The sequence below is a fragment of the Pleurodeles waltl genome, chromosome 9 (genome assembly GCF_031143425.1).
Source record: "Pleurodeles waltl isolate 20211129_DDA chromosome 9, aPleWal1.hap1.20221129, whole genome shotgun sequence".
Classification (NCBI taxonomy): Eukaryota; Metazoa; Chordata; class Amphibia; order Caudata; family Salamandridae; genus Pleurodeles; species Pleurodeles waltl.
Genome location: NC_090448.1, coordinates 1,120,531,390 through 1,120,553,163, shown reverse-complemented (window position 1 = coordinate 1,120,553,163; position 21,774 = coordinate 1,120,531,390). Strand labels below are relative to the sequence as shown.

Sequence of the window (21,774 nt, the reverse complement as noted above, 5' to 3'; positions counted from 1 at the left end):
AAAGCCCGATTGATTACCTTTCAATTAAGGGTCTTCAGTAAAGGGACAGGCGAAAGACCTCATAAAAGTTATACCAAATCGCCAGAGAGCATCAGTAGTTTCGAAAAATTTACATTTTATGGCAACAACGTGATTTGCCCAGCTCAAGTTGACTGACCATGGCAACAACATGGCGAAACCCAATGGCTAGCAGAGACGCACTCAGCAAAGGAAAGGCCGCAAGAAGGAATTCGCAGGGAACGGAGACAACCTGGCAGCTGACCCCAAATAAAAAATACCCGACATCTAGGCCTCCAATAAAGCTACATCTTCCGGATCACCATCTCCAGCAACAACTTCTGAGGACCCACCCTCAAATTTGGCTACCAAGCAGAGGAACGCAGCCAAAAATTACCATCCTTAGCCTGCAGAAGGGGCAGACAATGCTGGGGTACTGCAATCCCAGCAGCTCCAGTGCATCGCTGTGGCTTTATCTCCTGGACGTTACAATCAATCTACACAAGCATCTTCCTCCATTCTCTCCCCTGCCTAGCTAACGGCCCCTCCTCCACAGGACCAGGAACCAATTATTATACCTCCTAGCCCCACACATCATGCACAAGTGGGGGAACTTTACAACCAACAGGTCCAACAACTGCTGGAATCTGGGAGTGGATTCCCCCCCCAGGGAACCCTCTGCACCAGCTGCAGGATCTTGAAACTCGATCAGATTCCTCAACTACCAATTCAATAACTTTTCAACCTCACTACAAATCCAGGGCAAACTGGTGATATTTTGAACAGGGGAATGTTCTTCGGCTACTTTCACATATTCCCTCTACTAGTGGCCTGAATACAACTGATCTCCTAGCAGTACAATTTCTCCACCCAACCAACGCTACTGCTCCTGAAGCTACTAAGGCCACATGGAAGACAAGACTAATCGCCCAACAATCTTAGGAGAAAGCATAACCTTCGAATGCTTGGGCTTTAGTATCATCATGCACTTTGAGGTTTGCTACCCAACCCCTTTACTAACACCTGATCCTGCCCTCAAATCAGGCCCCCAGTGCAGGGAAACACGCTCCATACTTAGGAGCGCCCGGGCTGCTCTCCTGTGTCCCATAGTTCCTCCACTACTGTGAGGGGCGATTCTTGGCCCCAAACACTCTTCACCTCAGCCAAATTCTCCTTTAAACAACAATGACTTAAGGTGGTTTTCAAAAACAATCAACAACTGCAATAGGCAAGGGTGACAAACCTCAGACAAAAAGCGGTGCCCTGCATCCTCAAAGAAGATCCTCTGCCTGTGTTCTTGGAATGCAAATGGCCTCCTTTCTAAAGGTTTGGACCATGATTTTATCCAATACATCAGCTCTTTTATCATTAAACTAATGCAGGAAACTTGGCTGGATGAACTATTCCACTTACAGGGCTACATGTGCTTCTTCCCCCAGCAACCAGGAAGGCAAAGTATGGTCACCCTCAAGGTAGCCTGGCCACTTACGTCTCTTTAGCACTATCAGTCAAAGCCACCCCTTTGCTCTCCACCTGCTCCTCTACCAATATTGTGACAATTGCTGCTATGACGAGTGCACCCACAGCAGAGATAGTCCTCGTAAACACCCACCTTCACCCCAAACTTAAATCCAGTGATGCTCATAATCTAGTGGCTGTACTCGAGATTTATATAAGCAGCGGTGGCATAGCCGACACGGCTGACATCATCGTCTCAGGCGACTTCAATTTGCATCTATTAGGATCCTCCGCAGACGAAACTTCAATTGCCCTTTCCAGTGCCTGGGACCTTCCTACACAGGGGGCCAACTAACACTGCCATCCCACAAAGACCAGCAGGACTTTTCTCAATGACTTAAAACTGTTACAGCTAAAAGCGCTGAACGGCAGGTTTACTGAGGACTCGCCTCCAGCAGCAACATATTATTCCACCACAGCCTCTATCACAATTGACTACACGTTTGTCACTCTTCCACTATTCAAACAAGTAGCCTCTTACCGTCTAAGGAACAGGAGCATGAGCGATCACTGCCCACAGGAATTATCCATCATCCTGGGGATAACCAAAATGGAGAAAACAAGTAATGCACATATCACCACTTTTATCACAAACTGCAAACGGGTCAAATGTGGGCAATCAAACATAGATCTTGTCACTGAAGCAGCAATTGATCTTGCACTTGAATTAGAAACAAACGAGAGTGAAGTGCAGAAATGGGAACAACTCACAACCAGGCTTAGTGGAATTTTTGCGGATCCAATCACGAACCGGCAAGTGCCACCTCCCTCAGCCTTAACTCACTTGGCACAAGCCCACAGGACAGCATTACGAGACACAAAGAGGAACATTAACTCCAGTATAAGGCGTCTCTTTGGCAGCACTGGCATCCACACCTTCTGGCAACCTTAAGGCACCACAAACAGTCACTGAACAAGCTTAAATGGGCAATCAATAGGAATTGCAGTGAAGATTTGTGGGCCAGGCTTCATTCGGATGCAAGGAGCAACAACAGTGCACGCTTCTGGCGTACAATATGCAATCTTACATGTCCACATCATGGCGATATTACATCTCATATACCAGAAGCTGTCTAGGCTCAACATCTTGGAGTCCATTTCAGCGGCCAGACATCATTCAGCATGGCCTCACAAAGCACGACTTTCCAGGAATTCTCCTCCCACACAGGCCCTCAATAAAGACCATGCTTACCCTACTCACTGACTCTGTTACTATAAAAAAAAACAATTAGCCAAGGGCAGGGGAGAGGGCGCTCCGGGCCTGAATGGACTTCTGTCTGCAGTCTTCAAGCATAACAAACCCTTCTGGGAAAAGATTTTCGAACCTCTATACCTGGAAATAGGTCTGCAGGAACGATTCCACAGTCCTGGAAGGGGTCCATAAACTCCCCGATTTTCAAAACTGGGGACAGGTCGCTCCCCAATAGCTATCATCTGATTGCCTTAATTGACAATGACACAAAGTACTTTGCAGGTCTGTTATTGGATCATCTGGTTGCATGGACTGCTGAAAAGGGAATAATCCCCAAGATCCAAACCGTTTTTTCTAAACAGACCGGCCCCATCACGAACATCATGGCCATTGCCCTCTTAATCAACAAAGCTATAACACTGAAACGTCAGCTCCATCCATGCTTTGTTGACTTCAAGCCCGCATTTGACCACATGGACAGGAATCTGTTGTGGAAGAAGCTTGAAACCTGGGGGCTTCCATATCCACTTCTGTGCCTGATAATAGCCCTTCCTTCGGACACATGGGTCCAAATAAAATTGGGTACAGGCACTCATCTTTCAAGGCGGATCCCCACTACTAAAGGTTTAAAACTGGGTTGTGTGTTGGCCCCCACACTATTCAATCTATATCTAGCAGACTTAGCGGGCTCGCTCAGCCTCACAAACTCGCACACCCCAAAAATCAGGGACTTGGAACTACCCTGCCTCATGTACGCTGATGATCTCGTACTGATCAGTCATACAGAAATAGGCCTTCAGACACTATTAAACGCTACTCAACATTACTCAGCCACTAACGCCTTGACAGCAAACTTTGGAAAAACACCTACATTGTCAATTACATCTAATGCACCCTCGAGAGCGTGGTTTTGGGGTAAGATATGACCTTTTCAAACAGACAAGTACAAATATCTTGGAGGCATCATTGACAAATCAGTGAACTCCGTGCATCAAAGAAAAAGCCTAATGGGAAAAAGCCTAGCCAGAGCACTATCCTTAAAAAGACAAAAAATGTATCTGAATGGGCCTTCTTACACCCCCTCCTAAAAGTGCTAAAAGCCAAGCTCCTGCCCGCAATAACATACGGGAGCGAAGTACAGAGAGACAGGGATTTAGACATCTTAAACCACGCAGTGAGCAAAGTTTACCGGATGATCTTTAACACCCCAGTTTCACCTCTCCTGCCCAACTCAGACTGGAGTTTGGCGGACTGAACCAATCCCAGGCCCGACACGGTGCATAATAAACTTCTGGAGCAAAGCCTGAACTCTCTTGATTTTTATATGTGGCAAGAGCTTGAACTTAAGAACACCTCCCCATTCAGAATCCACCTAGACGATTCACTTAAGAAGACTGGGCTCACTGACCTTTGGAGGATCTCAATCCTGCACAGCGCCTTTAAGAGAGCAGTTGGGAAATCAATTAGGCTTCAGTCAGTACTGGAGGACAAAGCAGCCTTCTTACGGAGGTCTCGTGCATGGATGACTTTGCACACTTACACGTCTCTGGCACCACAGTCATATCTAGGCAAGGGTTTCTCGAGACGAACAAAGGAGCAATTCTTGAAGTATCTTCTTTGTTCTTCCCACTTGCTTTAAATGCAGCCCCATGGCTGAGGGTCGTAACTAACTCTATCTGCCGCCTGTGTGGTGAGAACACGGAAGATCTTCTGCATGTCCTCTGCTCTTGAAATCGACTCGCACTAAAACGAAAAGCCTTACTGAAGAACAAATTCAACTATAAAGGCATACAGACACGAAGACAAGCAGTGATGGCGTGCTTTGCACCTGGGGACCTGCAGCTGAACTGTGCTCTAGTGAAATTTATATCGCTGGTGGAGCAAAAGCAACATTTAACAAAATAGCACCATCCTCCCTATGACTCACAGGAAGATAGCTCACCCGGTGACAATGGACTCTAATAGTATTAAGTGATGCTCTACTCACAAAGGAGCGAGCAAAGCCCTAAGTAGTAATTTCTCATTATGTTTTAAAACTCGCTTATATGGAGCGCATACCGAAATGATTGGAAAACGTGCATAACCCTTTGAAGATGATCTAGTAATATCACAAATGTATTTTTAAAGTGTTTGCTTTTCTTTACCTTTGTTTTGGTTTTAAGTAACTACTGAACATGGGTTTATTTATAGTACTGCACTTCCTTCAATTTGATATTTGCTAACCACCACAAATGTTTCTTTGGTTCATTGACGAATATCAATGTCTTTGTTTAGCCACATGGATTGTGAATTTGTTCTTCATACATCATTTAATAATTCAGAGCCAGAAAGCCATCAGTAGAACAGAGATTAAATATGCTTTTTGCCCTTCTTGGGCTAGCATTTGTGTTGAGCCCCCAAGCCCTGCTTTAAGTCATTCTCTGCAAGAATATCAGACAAAGAAATAAATATTCCCTTGACCTATGTACATTAAAACGTGAAAGAAAGCTAATAATTTATCTGACCCAAATGTAATACAATTCAGTCTTATTTCACATTTTATTGACATATTTTTTATTTGTTCAAAAACGACATCTTTCATGTTTGTACATCAATTATATTTGTATATTTCATAAATCACAATCAACCTTAAATTCATTGCTCACCCAAGCAATACAATACAAAAATGAAGTAATGACTAATCACATTATACAGTCATTAAAGGGGATTTCTCTAGCAAATTGTTTGTGTATGCACTTAATGATTGCAGCTTTAAATGTCAGGAGTTATGCCCTCAGATGTTATGCTTCTAAAGAAATGGGTACGAAGGGCACAAAGCTGAAATACACCATGGAAAATTAGCTGTAAAGACCACAGACGAGAGATTATATGGTTTTAGTTTCATTGTTGATATTATGTCAGAAATAATCTTTGCTGTCTCCAACTGGGCCTGCAATGTTGAATTGACAAGTAGGGAAATGAAGTTGATTCCAGTGCAACATACTCCAGAGAATGGACATTTATTTAGTGTTCTTATTGACCAGCATCCAAACAGACTCCCTTTGAGATACATCATTACTTTTTTCTTCCCAAAAGCAGGACAATAAAGATTTTTTGTCTTATTTGGATTACATTTCGCTATGCACCACAGGCGGTTGGAAATCTTTCTGGTGTTTTAGATCTCTATTTCTGCTATAGGACCTTTGCTTCTGCCAAACCTTTTTCCTTAAATTAAAGCAATCATTTTTAAATCCACCAATGTATGTACCTTTGTTTTTATGTCTCATTGTTATAGTCTGTATCAAAGTAATTTAGTCAGATAGCAAAAATCAGTCAATATAACGATTTGCCTTTGGATTCTTTGTTTGAATTCTATGTGGGTATTATGAGAAAGTGGATTATTTGAGGAAGTGGATGGTAGTTCTCTGCAAATAACAATTACACTATTCCTCACTAGGTCCTGTAGGTTTCAGTAATCTAAACCTGAGCTCAACCCTTGGTAGCTAAGCAGACTGGCATAACTTAGGTGAAATGTGTAAAGCATCTATCAATACCAAAACCGTTAAAGTATAAAACACTATAAAATTAAAATCTTCCTCCAATTTATGAAAATAGAGAACATTTTGAAGAGCATATATACACTATACTGTTAGAAATCAGATGTAGAGAACAGGATGTATGTTTTTTCAACGTTTTTTAGATGTGTCTAGCACTAAAAGTGCCAACTGTGGGTATCTGGTCATGCAACACTGGGTGACAGTTAAACGTTAAGGCTTACTGTGCCAGAGCGCTGGTCAGATAGGGGGACCAGATTGGGCGTGGTGGAAAGTTTTTCTCCTTACTTTTTTTTTTTAAGTTCACAGATCCTCAAGACAGCATGCTGTGGCCGAGATGGGTTCCACTAGAGCATATAGCCATCTGATCAAGTCTTAGTGAAGCCATTAGATTTTAGTGGGAAAACTTTGCGCCCAGGGAAGGTCCCTTGCCGGATGGACATTTTCAGCGGGTGAATATTTGTACCTTTTGACTTAGAAACTTTTTTTGGGAAGTCGGAGTTCTTTCAGCAGGCCAAATCACCAAGTTGAATCAGACTGTCTATGCAATGTTGGTGACTGAGGTCAAGTGGTAGCCTCTAGTCTTGTGGCTGAAACCCTTGGAAACGTTTCTAAGTCCCAGTTTTTAGGGTTAGGCAGGAGGATTACACTCTGACATTTATCCAAGGGCCCCACGGCCTTAGAGACACCATTTGGAGGTCAGTAATCATTCCAGGGGGAAGCCACCAGCATTGTCCAGGGCAAGTCGAGTTGGAACTGGTCAGCTGGGCTCTTCAGGAAGACTGGCTTCTTGCAGCTTTTTGTGGCCCTGTAGCTTTACACGAGGCTAGCCAACTAGCCATTGAAGTTCAGTCTTCTGACCTGGGTTCACATGGGAGCAGGTCTAGCTGTTGGGGTCTCTCTTCATGGGTTACAGGAGGTGCAGTCCTCTTTCTCAAATTGGGGTTCAGCAGTGTTCTGAAGAAGGTGCTAGGAGTGCCACTTTTCTGCCTGACACTAGCCTGCGGGTGGGGGTGACTCCCTAACCAATAGGGGAAAGTTCTCAGGGGCAACCCTACCCATGTAACATTACATGGCGGTTTGGCCTTAAACAATCCCACAGTGCCCTACTCCAGCATAACAGAATCTTTCTTTCCTTGGTCAGAACTCTGGGCACACCCCTGAGTTTTGTCTAAGGACATCAGGAACTGACCCTCCCTGCTGCAAAACCCATTCTCGGACAGGTTGGCACCACTGTAGCTACTTGAACAATAGTGGGGCAGGCCAAGGTGTGAGCTACATCTGCCTGCGAAATGTGTTGCCCCTTTGAAGCTCTTACAGTTGGTGGCCCCATCCCCCATTCCACCCTGTCAGGAGGAGGTCACACCTTCTTCCAGCCAAGGACCTTTTTACTCCCTTTCCTGAGAGCAAGTCGCACCTCCTAGCATACAGCCAGATGACAGTTCGGGATTACCTCTGAATGGGCTACTAGAGGGTTTAGGTAGGAAAATGCCAACATTCTAAAAGTGTCATTTTAAGAATAGTCATTTAAAATTGACTTTACCATCAGATTGGAATTTAAAATTCCTATTAATTTGAGTCCTTGAATCATGGTTCTAGCTGTTCCCAAACTGAAGTTACACATTGTAAGGTATTATAATGTAATACAGTGCTTCTCTATGGGGAAGCCCGCCTTGCCACAGTTAAAAAAGAACTTTGGAGATTTTTACCTGCTAGGACATGTGTACTTACGTTTTACATGTCCTACCTTTTAAATACCATACACACTGTCCTGTGGGTATTTTGGGACCTACAATAGGGATAACTTAAAGTATTAAATGGGAAGATTTAGGCCTGGAAAAGCGTTCATTTTGCCAGGTTAAATTTGCAGTTTTAAAACTGTACACTCAGGCTGTAGGGGCAGGCCTGAAGACATTCTTTGCATTGTCACTTTAGTGGTGGAGCAAGGCCATTGCCAAACCTATGTGTAGGCTGAGCGTGACTATTGGGATTTCGCCCATTTAGACAAACTTGATTCTCTTGAGCCAGAATGAGCCCCATTTTTTTTATTTTTTTTGGAATTGCGAGTAGTTGCTCGCAAATTGCCACTGAGTCTCAAATGTGGTATGCCTCAAACTGCTCACATAGAACTTTGACAAGTTGTTCTGATGCTCTTTATAGATTAAAATTTTCCATGACCAAAAATGTTGAATCAGAAAATGCATCCTTCAATTAGACATTTCTTCTTCAGACTTTGAGAGGATGATATCAAATTGCTGTGACTGAAGGTAAATACTAAGTAGCAAACATGACCTGTAAATACCACTATAAGTGTGGAATTTCAACAAGCATGCTAAAACCCAGTCCCATTTTTTTATATACCATGTCACTGTCTTTTACTGCATGCCATGCATCCTGGACACCAAAAACACGGGCATCCTACCCCATCACTCAAACACCACCCACCGCCCCCTTTGGCATCACTCAGTGGACACCAGGGGGATAACTAAACTGATGGACACAACTGCGGAGATCCAGGAACAAAAGACATGGAAATGTTAAAAAAGCCTTCAGATAGACTTATTAAAGCTACGAATTGACGTATGAAAGAAAGGCTAGACAAATATGTGGGGTGACGTGGCTGAAACGTGTGTATCAGACATAGGGGACGATGCATTTTTGTGATGTGGGAGAAACTTTCAAAGATGGAGAAGCGGCTGGATATTGTACAGGACAAAAATTAAGATCTAGACCATTATTATGAGCTGTGGTATTCCAGAGAGAGCAGTACCACCTGATGAAATACTGTAACTCCCAATTACAAGTTTCTCTGGGCCCAGAATTATACGGTCCAAAAAATCCGAACATAATATTTACAGACCTGGAGACATTTGGAATTGAGAGAGACACCGAAGGCTTTCAGATGCTTCAGGGGCAGTGGCTACATGCTGAAGCATTGCCTGTCTCCCACCCACCCCTGCAGCAGTCTTGCAGTGAGCAGACAGTTCTCCCCAAGGAAAAGCTCAAGCCTGCTTTGCACCATGCCCTTGTACCTCCTAACCACCCCATTCCGACACACCTGATGACATTTTCCACCTGCTTTGAAGGGGTCAAAAGTTTCAGTTGTTTTCTCCCCAGAATCAGGGGAAAACAAGTTTCAATTGACCCAATAGCTCTAGGTCTGTGTAATTCCTTAATCTGGGCAGAATACCTGGACTTTGTTGCAAAGATACCGGCCGGATTTAAAGATGCTGCCCCCTCCAACCCACCTCTTTATGCCCTCACCAAATTCCGTCCGACTCTTAATGAGGAACCCAGACACTTTTTCCCACTGGACCAACATATGCATCACTGGTTTACAAAAGTCAACCAATGTGGAAAAGATCTAGCTCTACATCGAGAACATGCTTACTGAACTGCTTGATAGAACATAATCCTCCTCTGTGTATGTACCTGAAAGAGCCCAGAGAACGTTGGCCTCATGGCTGCTATCAGGAGATTCTCCATGGCCTCTTCTTTCCTCCAAGGTGAATTGTAGAGATGACAGCACGATTCTGTGCCTGGCACAGGAAAAAAACATGATTTGCAGTATGAAAGCATAGCCATTGCCATCTCTCCTTATTTTACAGCATTGGTGCAGACTGCAAGGAAAACTTTCCTTGTGGTGAAAAGAAGAAAAAAGCTACAGCTAACGATATCTCAAGCGATGCTGTATCCAGTAACAATACATTTTATCTACAAGTCTAAAGTACACTTATTTGCAGGCCCACAGAAGGCCATGAAGTGCCTCAGGCTCTGAGACAGAACTGAAGACTCGCCAAATACATATGATGAAGCACTCAACCCAACCTCTGCTGCCAACAAAAATGGTTGATCTTTGATAAAACTTCACTTTACAGAGGCGAATGCTCCTGGTGATTTCGTGTGAGATCTACCCTTGAGCTGGTACTAGCCCTATGACTGCCATGTTTTTCAGTTCAATGTTCATAGATAGGTTCGGATAATGGCAGCTGGTAATGCAGGGCTGCTATGGCTGGGGAAGTTAATAGACTGTGCCAGAGTGGCCTTGATGCCTTTATTATTGGCTGTAGATATGATATCCTGGCCAATACTGTACAAACCGTTGTTAATGTTTTATACCCACGGAGGGGTGATGTTCTGACATCAAACTTGTAGCCACCGAATGGGATGCCAAATACTTGGAATAGCCTTGTGGCATTCTATACATTATATCCAGGTGTTGGGCACATGACCATAGGAGTGTCAAACTTAAATGCATATCAGAACTGCCATGTATGTAGTTGGCCGTAGGTTATCATCAATACCACCGAATGCCTTGGTGAGAATGTATGTCCCCTGTTGCTGTAGTATCAATCTGCCAGGCTGCCCCTTAGCCACCGGTGAGCGAGGAGTGGCTGCCCAGTACTGGAGCATCCTCGCGTGTATCGCACTACATTTTAGATTCGTTGTTTAAACGAGATTAAAGAGCATCATAGGAAAGTTATTGCACTCTGCAGTTTGAGACATTCAAAGTGGGTGGTGGCATGTTTGGGGGGTAATGACTAAATGGCAACGTGCACATTAAGCAAAATGTATGATATCTTAAATGACTTCTACATAACTTTATTACTTGAAAGTGATGAGGCTTGAAAATAAGACATTCTATATTATTATATATAACATTCTACCGAAAGATGACTAAACACCAACAGAAAGAACCCTGTGTTATGTTTTGTGTCCTGGACCATCGGAGGGCTTAACAACCCCAGGAAAGTACTGCAAAGTAATGGCATAACTTACCGGGCGGAATATATTGGTGGCCTCTCCACGGGAGACCCACCTGAGCCAGGAACAAGCAATAACCACTAAGAGCTTGGGAACACACGTGCATGCCTCACCGTGCACTACTTATCCCAGAGGAGTTGCTATACTAGTTCATAAGCACCTACCGTTCACACATACTGATACTAGACGCGGAGGGCGGGCTTTTAATAATGTGATAAGGTTCATTACCACATTGAGACTGAAAATTGATGGTCCGGGAGTGAATATCCACAGTGATGGAAACCGAATTGATATTAAGCACTGCGCCAGACCGGTCCTCCTCAACACCCAGGCCTCTGGCTAAAGCATCCTGGACACCGAACAATATTGTCGAACAGCATTCCCTTTTCGATGTCTGGCGACACAGACACCTGGGGAAGAAAGCAACCCATCTGCTCTCCGGTACATGGTACAGAACCGTTCATCAGTTACTGGCTTGCTGATGTGAGCCCTCGTGTGCGCGAGGCGGAGGTCCCTCCTTGCACGCTGTGAGTTCTCTTCCTGGAGGTCCTTCACTCACCCACCGGAGCAGAAACTGTGGAAACATCAGACGCCCTACTTAACGCGGCGTATTGTATTGCTTTCTTGTTTTGGCATAAGCCATAGCAATCAGATGTAGGGTAACACGTGCACATATTATATAAAATACAAGCATAACATAGAACAATCGAAGTGTGGTAAACACAATATGATTGTTAAAGTAAACAACAGCAAAACGTACTCTAATTACAAACGTCCACGCTGGAATTCAAACTTGAAGCAGTGTTCAAGGAGGAGGTTTGATGGCCGATGATTAAATGTTTTCAGTTGAAGGTGGGTACCATGCCCAGCTACGGGGTTGGGTAGCAGGCATTCAAAGCCTGTGCTAGAAGCCTTTTCATCTTCAAGCAAGCAGGAACCCTGGCGAAATGGAGAACCTTGGAAGACTGGAGGAGTAGTTCAGCTCTCATAATCTTTCAACATTTGAGGCCTTAGATAAATTGCTATCAGAGAAGAAGGCGAGTGCCCAGTCTGGACACTGGCTAAACTGCTGAAGCCGCCACACGGACCCACCCACGAAATCCTCGAAAGGTGAGAACCTGAAGGAACAGGACCAAGAAAGACACTAACTAACCTGAAGTGTTATTTGAAGCTGTTCACACCCTGAGTAGATGCACTGGCATAATCCATCACTAAGTACCTAGATAGAATTACACTAATGGGTCTGGAAAAGCATGAGAGCCAACCACTGATGCTACCTGTACACTCAATCTAAAATAAAGGAGGACACAGTATCTTCTATGAAAGGAAAAGTCTGGAGAAAGAGTGGGTTGACAGTTGCGTTTTATAAGGAATATTGCAATTAACATGCTCCTCACCTCTTGATTATGTTGGAAGAAGCACAAGAGGATGGCATCCTCCCTCCATTACCTTGTAAAGTAGCTATAATCACGTTACAGAAGTGTGGTAAACATTCCTTCCGTGTTGCACATACAGACCTCTGTCACTTATCAATATTGGCTCCAAAATATTGGAGAAGATCTTGTCCATGAGACTCCTGACATACATTTCAGGTATGATTCTCCCAGACCGCGTTGGGTTGGTCTGCTGTACGTAACTTCAGTGCAGTCTGGCGACCCTAAACCAGACTAATTCTGATTATACCTAATGATCTTCCTCTGCATAGGTGAAGGTGTACCCTGTGTCAGGAGAGTATTGGTTGTTTCCTCGAAGGTTATCATTCTCTTTTGAATGAGACCATTGTGATTGTGGTGTTTCACATGATTTGAAGTGCTTTTCACACAATGTTGGCTTATGTCTGTGCACTGTGCTCGGTATATAGTTATATATGTTTTAGTATACTTATTCTGTTTCTTTTTTCAATAATGTCAAGGGTCGGTCATTGCTGTTTCTGGGCACTGGGTATGGTCTTGTGAACTGACTCCACAAGAGCCCGACAAATCAATGACTATCCTACACCAACCACACTGTCAGCACAAGATGCCCTCCATATAGGATCATAAATACTTTTTGTTTGATGCCTATTTGTGGCTGAGTGGTGACTACAGTAACTAGAGCCCTTTCATACTGATGGACTGATTTGCTTATGTGGCCTTGGTTGGTGTGTGCAAGTGTTCAATCCTATGTTTAAAAAGAAAAGGTTATCATTATTGTGTGGATTTATTCCCGGAAAAAGTGGACTGTTAGAATGAGCTTCTTTCTGTATTATTCGCACCTGACACAGAGTACACCTTTATATATGCAGAGGAAAATAACCACATATAGATTCTTAGTGAATGTTCAACTTGATTTTACTTGGATTGGATTTGGTTGAGACCAGTCCTTAAGTAGGTGATACAATTGTTGGAAAATTATTCATTCAGTAGCTGATAGAATTTGCCCTCCCAGCAGGCTCACCACAGATTCTTGCCTTTCTTTGCTGAACCCATTTCCTTGTTGGCCGTAGAACTCTGTGCACTTTACCTCTGCCAACCAGAGGTAAAGTGCTAGTGCTTCCACTCGTAAACATGTTAAAATTGGTATACACCTGATTGGCACATTTAATTTGCTCATAAGTCCCTGGTGTTTGGTACCACCTGTACCTGGGGCCTGCAAATTGAATGCTACTATAGGACTTAAGCACTCACAAGCTGGACCTAAGGTAGATCTTAAAAACCCATTGGGCAGGGTGCATGGTATTTAAAATGTAGGTCATGTGTGCATACATTTTTGTGATGTGCTGGCAGTGAATCCCCCCCCCCCCAAAGTTGTTTTACACTGTGGCAAGGTTGGCTCTCCCATAGGGTAACACTGGTTTACACTATTACCTTTAATAAGTGTTAAATTCAGTTTGGGAGTAAATATACAAATATAGAAAAAATGGTTCAAGAAATCACTTTATTAGTAATTTAAAAGGTTTTCCTGCCAGTGTCCAGCTGTAACTGGACCCTGATGGATCTCTTTTGGGCTGATGTGTATTGCTCCCACGCAGTGGACAAAGGGCTCTGGTAGTGGGGATTGGGATTCTTTCCTTGACAGGTTGGCCTAAGGGGCTGTATCTTGACCCTTCTTGAGCTTCAAAGGATTCCTACCTTCTCACTGGCAGGTGAAGCTCACATCTGGGCCTGCCTCCACTTTGCCTCTCTAGTCAGGATGGCACCAAACCCATTGAGTTGAGGAGGGTGCGACGTTGAATTGCTGGTCAGCCTCAGCTTGCTAGTTTGCCAGCTGAAGATCTGACTTCCAGGAAAGTTTCTAAGTATGAAGGTAGCTGGCTTCATCAGAACCAATGCCAGGCAGGAACCCATTGATGTCCAGGCCTTCCTGGGCGCAGACTTCCTACTTTGCCCACTCAAAGCTTTTCTCGCCTTTGCCAACAACGGCACGGAAACCCTGCTCTTCAGCAACCTGCAATCATCCGATCCCACTTCGGATCCAGCTTGCAGCTTCCCCACCAACATAGTGTAGATGACTACTTTTTCTCCATATATATTTCTCTGTCACAAGGTAAACTTTCCACCGGGGAAAACATAGTCCCTGTATCTGACGTGCGCTCCATTGCGTTGGGCTTTAAATTTAGATTTTGACACGGTATAGCACTATCAGATAACGCGGTTGGCGTTTTGTGCTTTTTGGTGTTGTTTTTAATTCATACTTTAAAAATACGTATTGCTGGTTCTACTTATTGGATTTTTGCTGTTTTGTTGCCATATAATTCATGAAAATATTATGCCTTTTCCAAAACTGATTTGGGAGTTTTCTTGTGTTGTGTTTTCACGTTCTTACTGTTTGAGTGCTGAATAGATACTTTAAACATTGCCTCCAGCTTAAGCCTAACTGCTTTGTGTCAGGTTATCAGAGGGTTAAAGGTAGATTTATTTAGTGACTTTAGTGGTTCACTAAGATTGTAAGTATTTTTTTAGGTGAACAATCGTAACTGCCCTGCCACTGATGTTAAATAAAAATGTAATTATGTCAAGTGCGTATGTCCCCCTCAAAATTATCCATACATGAAACAATTTATCCATAGCAAACTGCTGCGTATTCTGTTCTAAGTTAACCAGCTCACTTCCAAGGCTCTGCGTATTATCATTGCCTCTGGAAAAGTCTTCTGCTCAAAATGTTACTGCGACTAAATAGGTAAATAAAAAGGAGTCTTGCCTATCCTTTTCAGTGTAATGGTTCTTAATGTGGTTATTGACCAACTCCAGTACCCACCAAGGAAACAGGGCTATAGCCCCCAGGAGACCTAGAGAAAAGACCTCAGCGTGCGACCGAAATATCCTGAATTTCCCGGGTCATGCATTTCTACTAATGGACAGAAGATCCAACTTATTATTGGCAAAAGAAAGGCTATTGAATGTGTCTTATACAAATCATTTCAAGTAATAAAGCAACAGAAGGGGTGGAAGAAAAATGCTTTCAATATGAACAAGCTTTTCCTGCTGAAGACGTAGCAAAGTTAGATTAATGCATTGCAAATGGAATAATCTTTAATTATACGTGAGAAAAAGACACGTCCCTAAATGTGAGACTGGGGTGACTCGAGATCACCTAAGTAAATGCTATAGCCATCATATCCAAGAGACCTTAGCATGCATTTCATTGCTAGAATTTATGATCGCAGGTTAATGTATGTTTCTAATTTTTACATAAACTGACTCCTCATTTAATATTCATTGCTTGCTCTTGATTTGCCATCAGACATTTACCCTCATTCTCTGTTCAATGGAAGGCTATCCATTATGTCTACCACCCATGGAGACTGTTCCTCACTGCACATTCAAAGTTAATGAAGCCGCAAATCCTGTAGTGCTATTAAAATGCTTGAACATTAATCATTTCAAGGATTCCTATTCTAATGTTTCCTAGACTGCTGAGTTTTGGAAGCTGTTGTGGTGCCTTTTGAAGAAAGTCTACATAGAAGAAAGCAGCGCCCCAGTTAATGAAGCTGAAAATCTAGGTAACAAAATAGACCTTACAGTCATTTATTCTCTGCTTAAAGCCAGGTAAATAAGTAGTTTTCAATTCTCAAGTACATTGCTTGAGGCACACATTGCTGTGTGGTATGATATGCATGTAACGCTGTCTCTTTGTGGGCTTTTCTTTTTATTAAGACTGTTCAGTTCTGGCTGCAGGTATCATGCTAATGCTTATGTCAGTAACACTAAAAGTATACATAGAAAGGGGCTTATGTCAGCCCCCTTCGGCTTTTGGTTATTTTGGACGAGTCCCTGTAGGAAGCTGGCTCTGTGTGTATTATACCAAAATGGGGTATGGTGTGTACAGAGTTCAGGGGTTCCATAGAGGCTACAGTAGATAATACTAATGCTCTCTTTTGTGTTTGTGTGGTCGAGCAGTTAGGCTTATTAGAGGGTAGTGCAAAGCATTTGTTGTACACACCCAGTCAAGAAATGAGGCACAAACTCAATGACCAACTCCAGACCAATTGTTTTTATTTAGCAAAAATATATTTTGTTAGTTTATTGCTAGAACTAGAAGATCTTTGTTGCAGGTAAGTACAGTTGTATATTGGCATCAATCATATGTATCAAAAGTACTTTGGTTTCTGCAGGTAAAGCAGTTCACAAGTAACACTTTTCAATTCCCAAAATTGACACAGCACAGTTTTTTATAGGAGTCGATAGAGTCCTGGGGAGGGGGGAATGTTAGCACAGTTAACAGGTAAGTGCACTACTTACAATTCCAGTCTTCGCGGGTTAGGGTGTCCACAGGTCAAAGTTTAGGCTGACCCCAAATGGGCACCACCAGTGACACAGATCCGGCTGGGTGCAGAGGTCAAAGTTTGTGTTTTCAGTGAAACCCTATGAGTACTGGGGATGCTCGGTAGAAAGCAGATTGGAGGTAAGTACCCACGGTTCCAGGACACAGGCCTGGGGGGGATTAGGTCAGCACCCTCAGCAGAACTAGAGTGGCCGGGTGCAGGGTGCAAACAGAGCTGGGTGCTGAATGCTTTTCAATGGGGGGACCCCGGAAGTCACAAAAGATGCTGCAGGCTGGGTCCAGGGGGTCTGTTCTGGGAAACCAAAGGCTGGACAAGCAGGAGAGGCGCCCACTAGACGTTGTTCGACTGTTGGTCAGATTCACCAAACCCAGGGGGATGTGGGTGCAGGGGTCTTCTTAGGCGCTGGGAATTTTCATCGGATCCAGTCGCGGTTAGGGAGGTCCGCTGGATTCAGGCTGCAGGCATCGTTGTGTTGGCCAGGAGGAGTCAATTCAGGGTGGACTCAAGGTTGGAATTGCCTGGGGACCATCTCTGGACCAGTGGGCCACCTGGACTCGGGCCATGGCCGTCGGGTGCAGAGTGGACAGGGCTTGTGGATTCGGGGCAGTTCTGGAGTCCTTTTTGTAGGTTTCGTATGGACAGGGCTGCTGTCCTCTGGAGTTCTGGGTCCTCTGCTGGTCTCTAGGTCATTCCCTAGCAGACATTCAACTTTGGATTGCGGAAGAGACCACTATCTGTTCAGGCCAGTAACCCCCTCCCCATTCTAAGTTCACCATAGCCATGGGATGGGCCTTAGTTACATAGTCCGTATTGCTGACTGGATAAGTTTGTCCAGCCAGATACTGTCCTCGGGAAACAAGTGGTTCCCAAATCTTTGAGATCTGTAGACCCCCACTTCATCATTACTGGAAATCAGGGACCCCCACTGAATCATTACTGAAAGCTGGGGACTTAATCTGTAAATATTATTACATTTTCTAAGCAGTCGCGGACCCCCTGAGGAGGCTTTGCGGATCCCCAGGGGTCCCCGGAACACAGGTTGGGAACCACTGCCTCAGGGCTTCTACTTTAGTCCCATTAATCAAGGGGTGCTGTCTGTATTTGTTCATATTAGGGGGCCAGACAGCAAGAGTGGCAACGTCTACCCACCTCTCAGAAATTAAAATAGCTTCAGTGTGAGCCCTGATTTGCTCTGGGCACACTGTTGATCCCACCTGGAGACTGGCTATACCAGTGCTAGCTGGTGCAGTACTAGGGGGATTCGTTTTGGGACAGGCAAAGTCTCCAGTTTGATGTCCATTCTGCCTGTTGAAATACCAGGCCTTTTTGGGATCAAAGTTTTTATCCTTCTACCCATGTGAAGATTGTGAAGAGGCTCGGGCTCAGATTTTTGGGGTCCTTTAGAAGACTCTTTACTTGTATCCTTAGGTGTCTCACCACCCTTCCTTTGGGAAAGCTTTGTAGTACCTTTCTTTTAGTCACCCCCAGTGGAAGTCTTGGTCACCCTAGTCTTGACCCAGTGGTGTGCCTTCATTCCCAGTTCGTGGGACCTAGGGCTATCCGATACTGAGGGAACTTGTCATCGAAGCAGTTACTTAAAAGATGTTCTTTCATAAACAAATTATAAAGCCCATCATAGTCATGCACTCCACTTCCAGTTATTCAACCATCTAGTGTTTTCATTGAGTAGTCTACAAAATCCACCCAGGATTGGCTCAAGGTTTTGTGAGCCCCCACTGAAACTAATTCTATACTCCTCAGTGGTGAATCCAAAGCCCTCAATCGGGGTAGCCTTCATATGATCATAGGATTCAGTATCTGCACCAGTGAGTGTTACCCTACACTTACCAGTGAACCGTTCCCAAAGGAGAGCTCCTCAGTGAGACCTTTTCAATTTTATGGTTCTATAGGCCCTCTCAAAGGCTGTGAACCACTTGGTGATGTCATCACTTTCCTCATACATGGGGGCAATCCCTTTGGGGATTTAGGGGTGTCAGAGTGCTCTCTGGCCATAAGAATTAAGTTGCTGCCAGCATTAATGGGTGCTAGGCCCATTTCTGACCTCTCCCTTTCTATAGCCAGGAGCTGTCTCTCCAAGGCTAATCTTTTGGCCATCCTTGCTAAAAGGAGGTCCTCTTCACTGAGGCTGCTCTCAGTGTTCCCAGAGGAACTGGACTCCCATGTGAGAGACCGAGATCCTGTGAGTACTATCCTTGGAGTCAGTGGCATTTGGACCCTGCCCTCCTTAGTTAGGTCAGGAGGGGGGGAGGTCATCCTCCTGATACCTAACTTCTTCCCCATCTGAGGGGATGTCTGCCTCCTCGGTAGGGTGTTCTTTTGCATACTATGCCAAGAACTCCTGGAGCCTGAACTTGGAATTGTTGGCACCAGTTTTAATCTGTTTCAGTCTGCATCCCAAGATGGAGGTAAGAGGTGAGGTTGAGCTCCACACCATGTCCTCTGGGCTGCTCATTTTGTTAAAAAGGTTGTGGATTTCTTTTAGGAACTAAAAACGACCTCTAGCTACTTACCCCTAACTATGGCAACTTTTAAATCTAAAAAAGAAATGCTAAAGGAGCCTTAACCAAGGCCCTAGCAGGACGCCTAAAAATGTGTTAAAAAAATGTCAATTCAAAAATCAATTGAATCTAAAGGCAATTTTGGAACTTAGTCATATGATCAGATATTGGCTGAGTAGTCCAGCAAATGCAAAGTTGTAGACCCCACCGCTGATCCGCCAATGTAGGAAGCTGGCTCTGTATATACTATACCAAAATGAAATGTGTTGTGTACAGAGTCCAGGGGTTCCCTAGAGGCTTAACAGAGGCCAAAGTAGAAAATACTAATGCTCTCTTTTGTGGTAGTGTTGTCGAGCAGTTAGGATTATCAGAGGGTAGTGCAAAGCATTTGTTGTACACACACAGTGAACAAATGAGGCAAACACTCAACGACTAACTCAGGCCAATTTGTTTTTATATAGCAAAAATATATTTTGGTACTTTATTGCTAGAACCAGAAGATCTTTGTTGCAGTTAAGTGCAGTTGTAGATAGGCATCAAGCATATGTATCAAAAGTACTTTGTTCAGTTTTTGCAGATAAAGCAGTTTGCAAGTAAGGAACACTTCTCAATTTCAGGCTGAGTCCAGGAGGTCAGTTCCAGGAAACCAAATGCTGGACAAGCAGGAGAAGTGCCTTCTGGACATTGCTGGACCATCGGTCGGATTCTCCAAGGCCAGAGGGCTGTAGGTGCAGGGGTCTCCTTAGGCATCGGGGAATTTTCGTCGGATCTGGTGGCGGTCATGTGGTTCTCCAGTTTCAGGCTACAGGTGTCGTTGTGTCAGGAGAAGTCAACACAGAGTGGACTCGAGGTCGGAATCGCCTTCTCTGGACCGGTGGGCCACCTGGATTCGGGCTGTGGAAGTCGGTTGCAGAGTGGACAGGGCTCAGTCATCCGGGTCGGTTCTGGAGTCCTTTTTGAGGGTTTTTCTGGACGGGGCCGCTGTCTTCTGGAGTTCTGGGTCCTCTGCTGGGAAGGCAGTACTCTGGAGTTTGTAGAGGTCACTGGTCCTGCAGGATGTGTCGCCTTTTTGGAGCAGGAGTCTTTGAAGCTGCAGACAGGCCGGTAGGGCTGGGGCCAAGTCAGTTGTTGTTTTGAGTCTTCTCTTCTAGGGTCAGTTTAGCAGTCCTTCTTTCTTGACGTCGCCAGAAATCTGGTGAGTAAGGTTCAGGAATGCCCCTAAATTCTATATTTAGGGACGTTACAGGGCTCACAGGGCACTCCCTTTGGGGAGGGGGGACATTCCTATTCCTATTGGTCCTTCTACTTACTTCAAACCAAGATGGAGGATTCTGCAAGTGGGGGGGAGGGGGTCACTTCAGCTCTGGACATCTTAGGAGTGGTCCTAGCTGCAGTGGTCACTCTTCCTTGTTTTACCTAATTTTCCTGTCAGCCCTTCTGCTAAAAGTGGGGTTCTGGGGCACTGTAACAGAAGGCCTGAACTTTTGAGGCTCACTGCCAAATGTTACAGTTCCTGCAGGGTGGAGGTCTAAAGCACCTCCACTCAGAGGAGGCTTTGTTTCTGAGCCCAGAGAGCATAAAGGATCTCACCCATGGGGTCAGAAACTTGCCTGTTAGTGGCAGGCAGTCACAGAATGGTCAGCCCTGCAGTAAAAAGTTGGATACAATAGAGGGGGCATCTCTAACAATAAATCCAACACTGGCATCAGTGTGTTTTTTTTTGTGCTGAGAGATTTGATACCAAACTGCCCTGTCTTCAGTGAAGCAATCCTGGAGCTGTGTGGTTCATAATGACAAACTCCAAGCCCATGTATTTAATATGGCCACACTGCACTTACAATGTCCCAGAATGGACTTAGACGGTGTAGGGGCATATTGCTCACGCAGCTATGCCCTCACCTGTGATATAGTGCACCCTGCCTTAGGACTGTAAGACCTGCTAGAGGGGTGAATTACCTATGCCACAGGCAGTGGTTTGTGGGCATGGCACCCTGTCGACTTTATCTTTTTCTCACTACTAGCACACACAATCTGCAATGGCAGTGTGCATGTGTTTAGTGAGGGGTCCCTTAGGGTGGCACAATGCATGCTGTAGCCTTTAGTGACCCTCCCTTGGTACCACTGGTACCTTTTACAAGGGACTTAGCTGTGTACCTGGGATATGCCAGTTGTGGAAACAATGGTACAGTTTAGGGAAATAACACTGGTGCTGGGGAATGGTTAGCAGGATCCCAGCACACACTCAGTGAAGTTAGCATGAATACCAGGCAAAAAATGGGGAAGGAGGGCTACAGGGGTAGCCATGCCAAAAGAGGCACTTTCCAACAGTCACTTCAACCAATATTTGAAGGAAGTGTCAGTTACATATTTAATCACTGACCCATGCTTCAAACCCAGTGAAGCATTTCATTTTCCGCATTAGCTAGGCTATTAGGTGTGTTAGTCTGCTTTCTGTTGCATCAGTAGCGCACAAGAAGGTTACACTTA

At 44.5% G+C, this 21,774-nt stretch overlaps 1 protein-coding gene across 1 annotated transcript in view; it reads left to right on the top strand.

Moving 5' to 3' along the window:
- Positions 1-21,774, top strand: part of TEDC1 (tubulin epsilon and delta complex 1) — a 425,884-nt gene that overhangs the window by 15,866 nt on the left and 388,244 nt on the right. Inside the window, exon 2 of the mRNA XM_069208844.1 lies at positions 15,895-15,985. Coding sequence (XP_069064945.1) covers positions 15,895-15,985 — 91 coding nt within the window. The remainder of the gene's footprint in view (positions 1-15,894; positions 15,986-21,774) is intronic.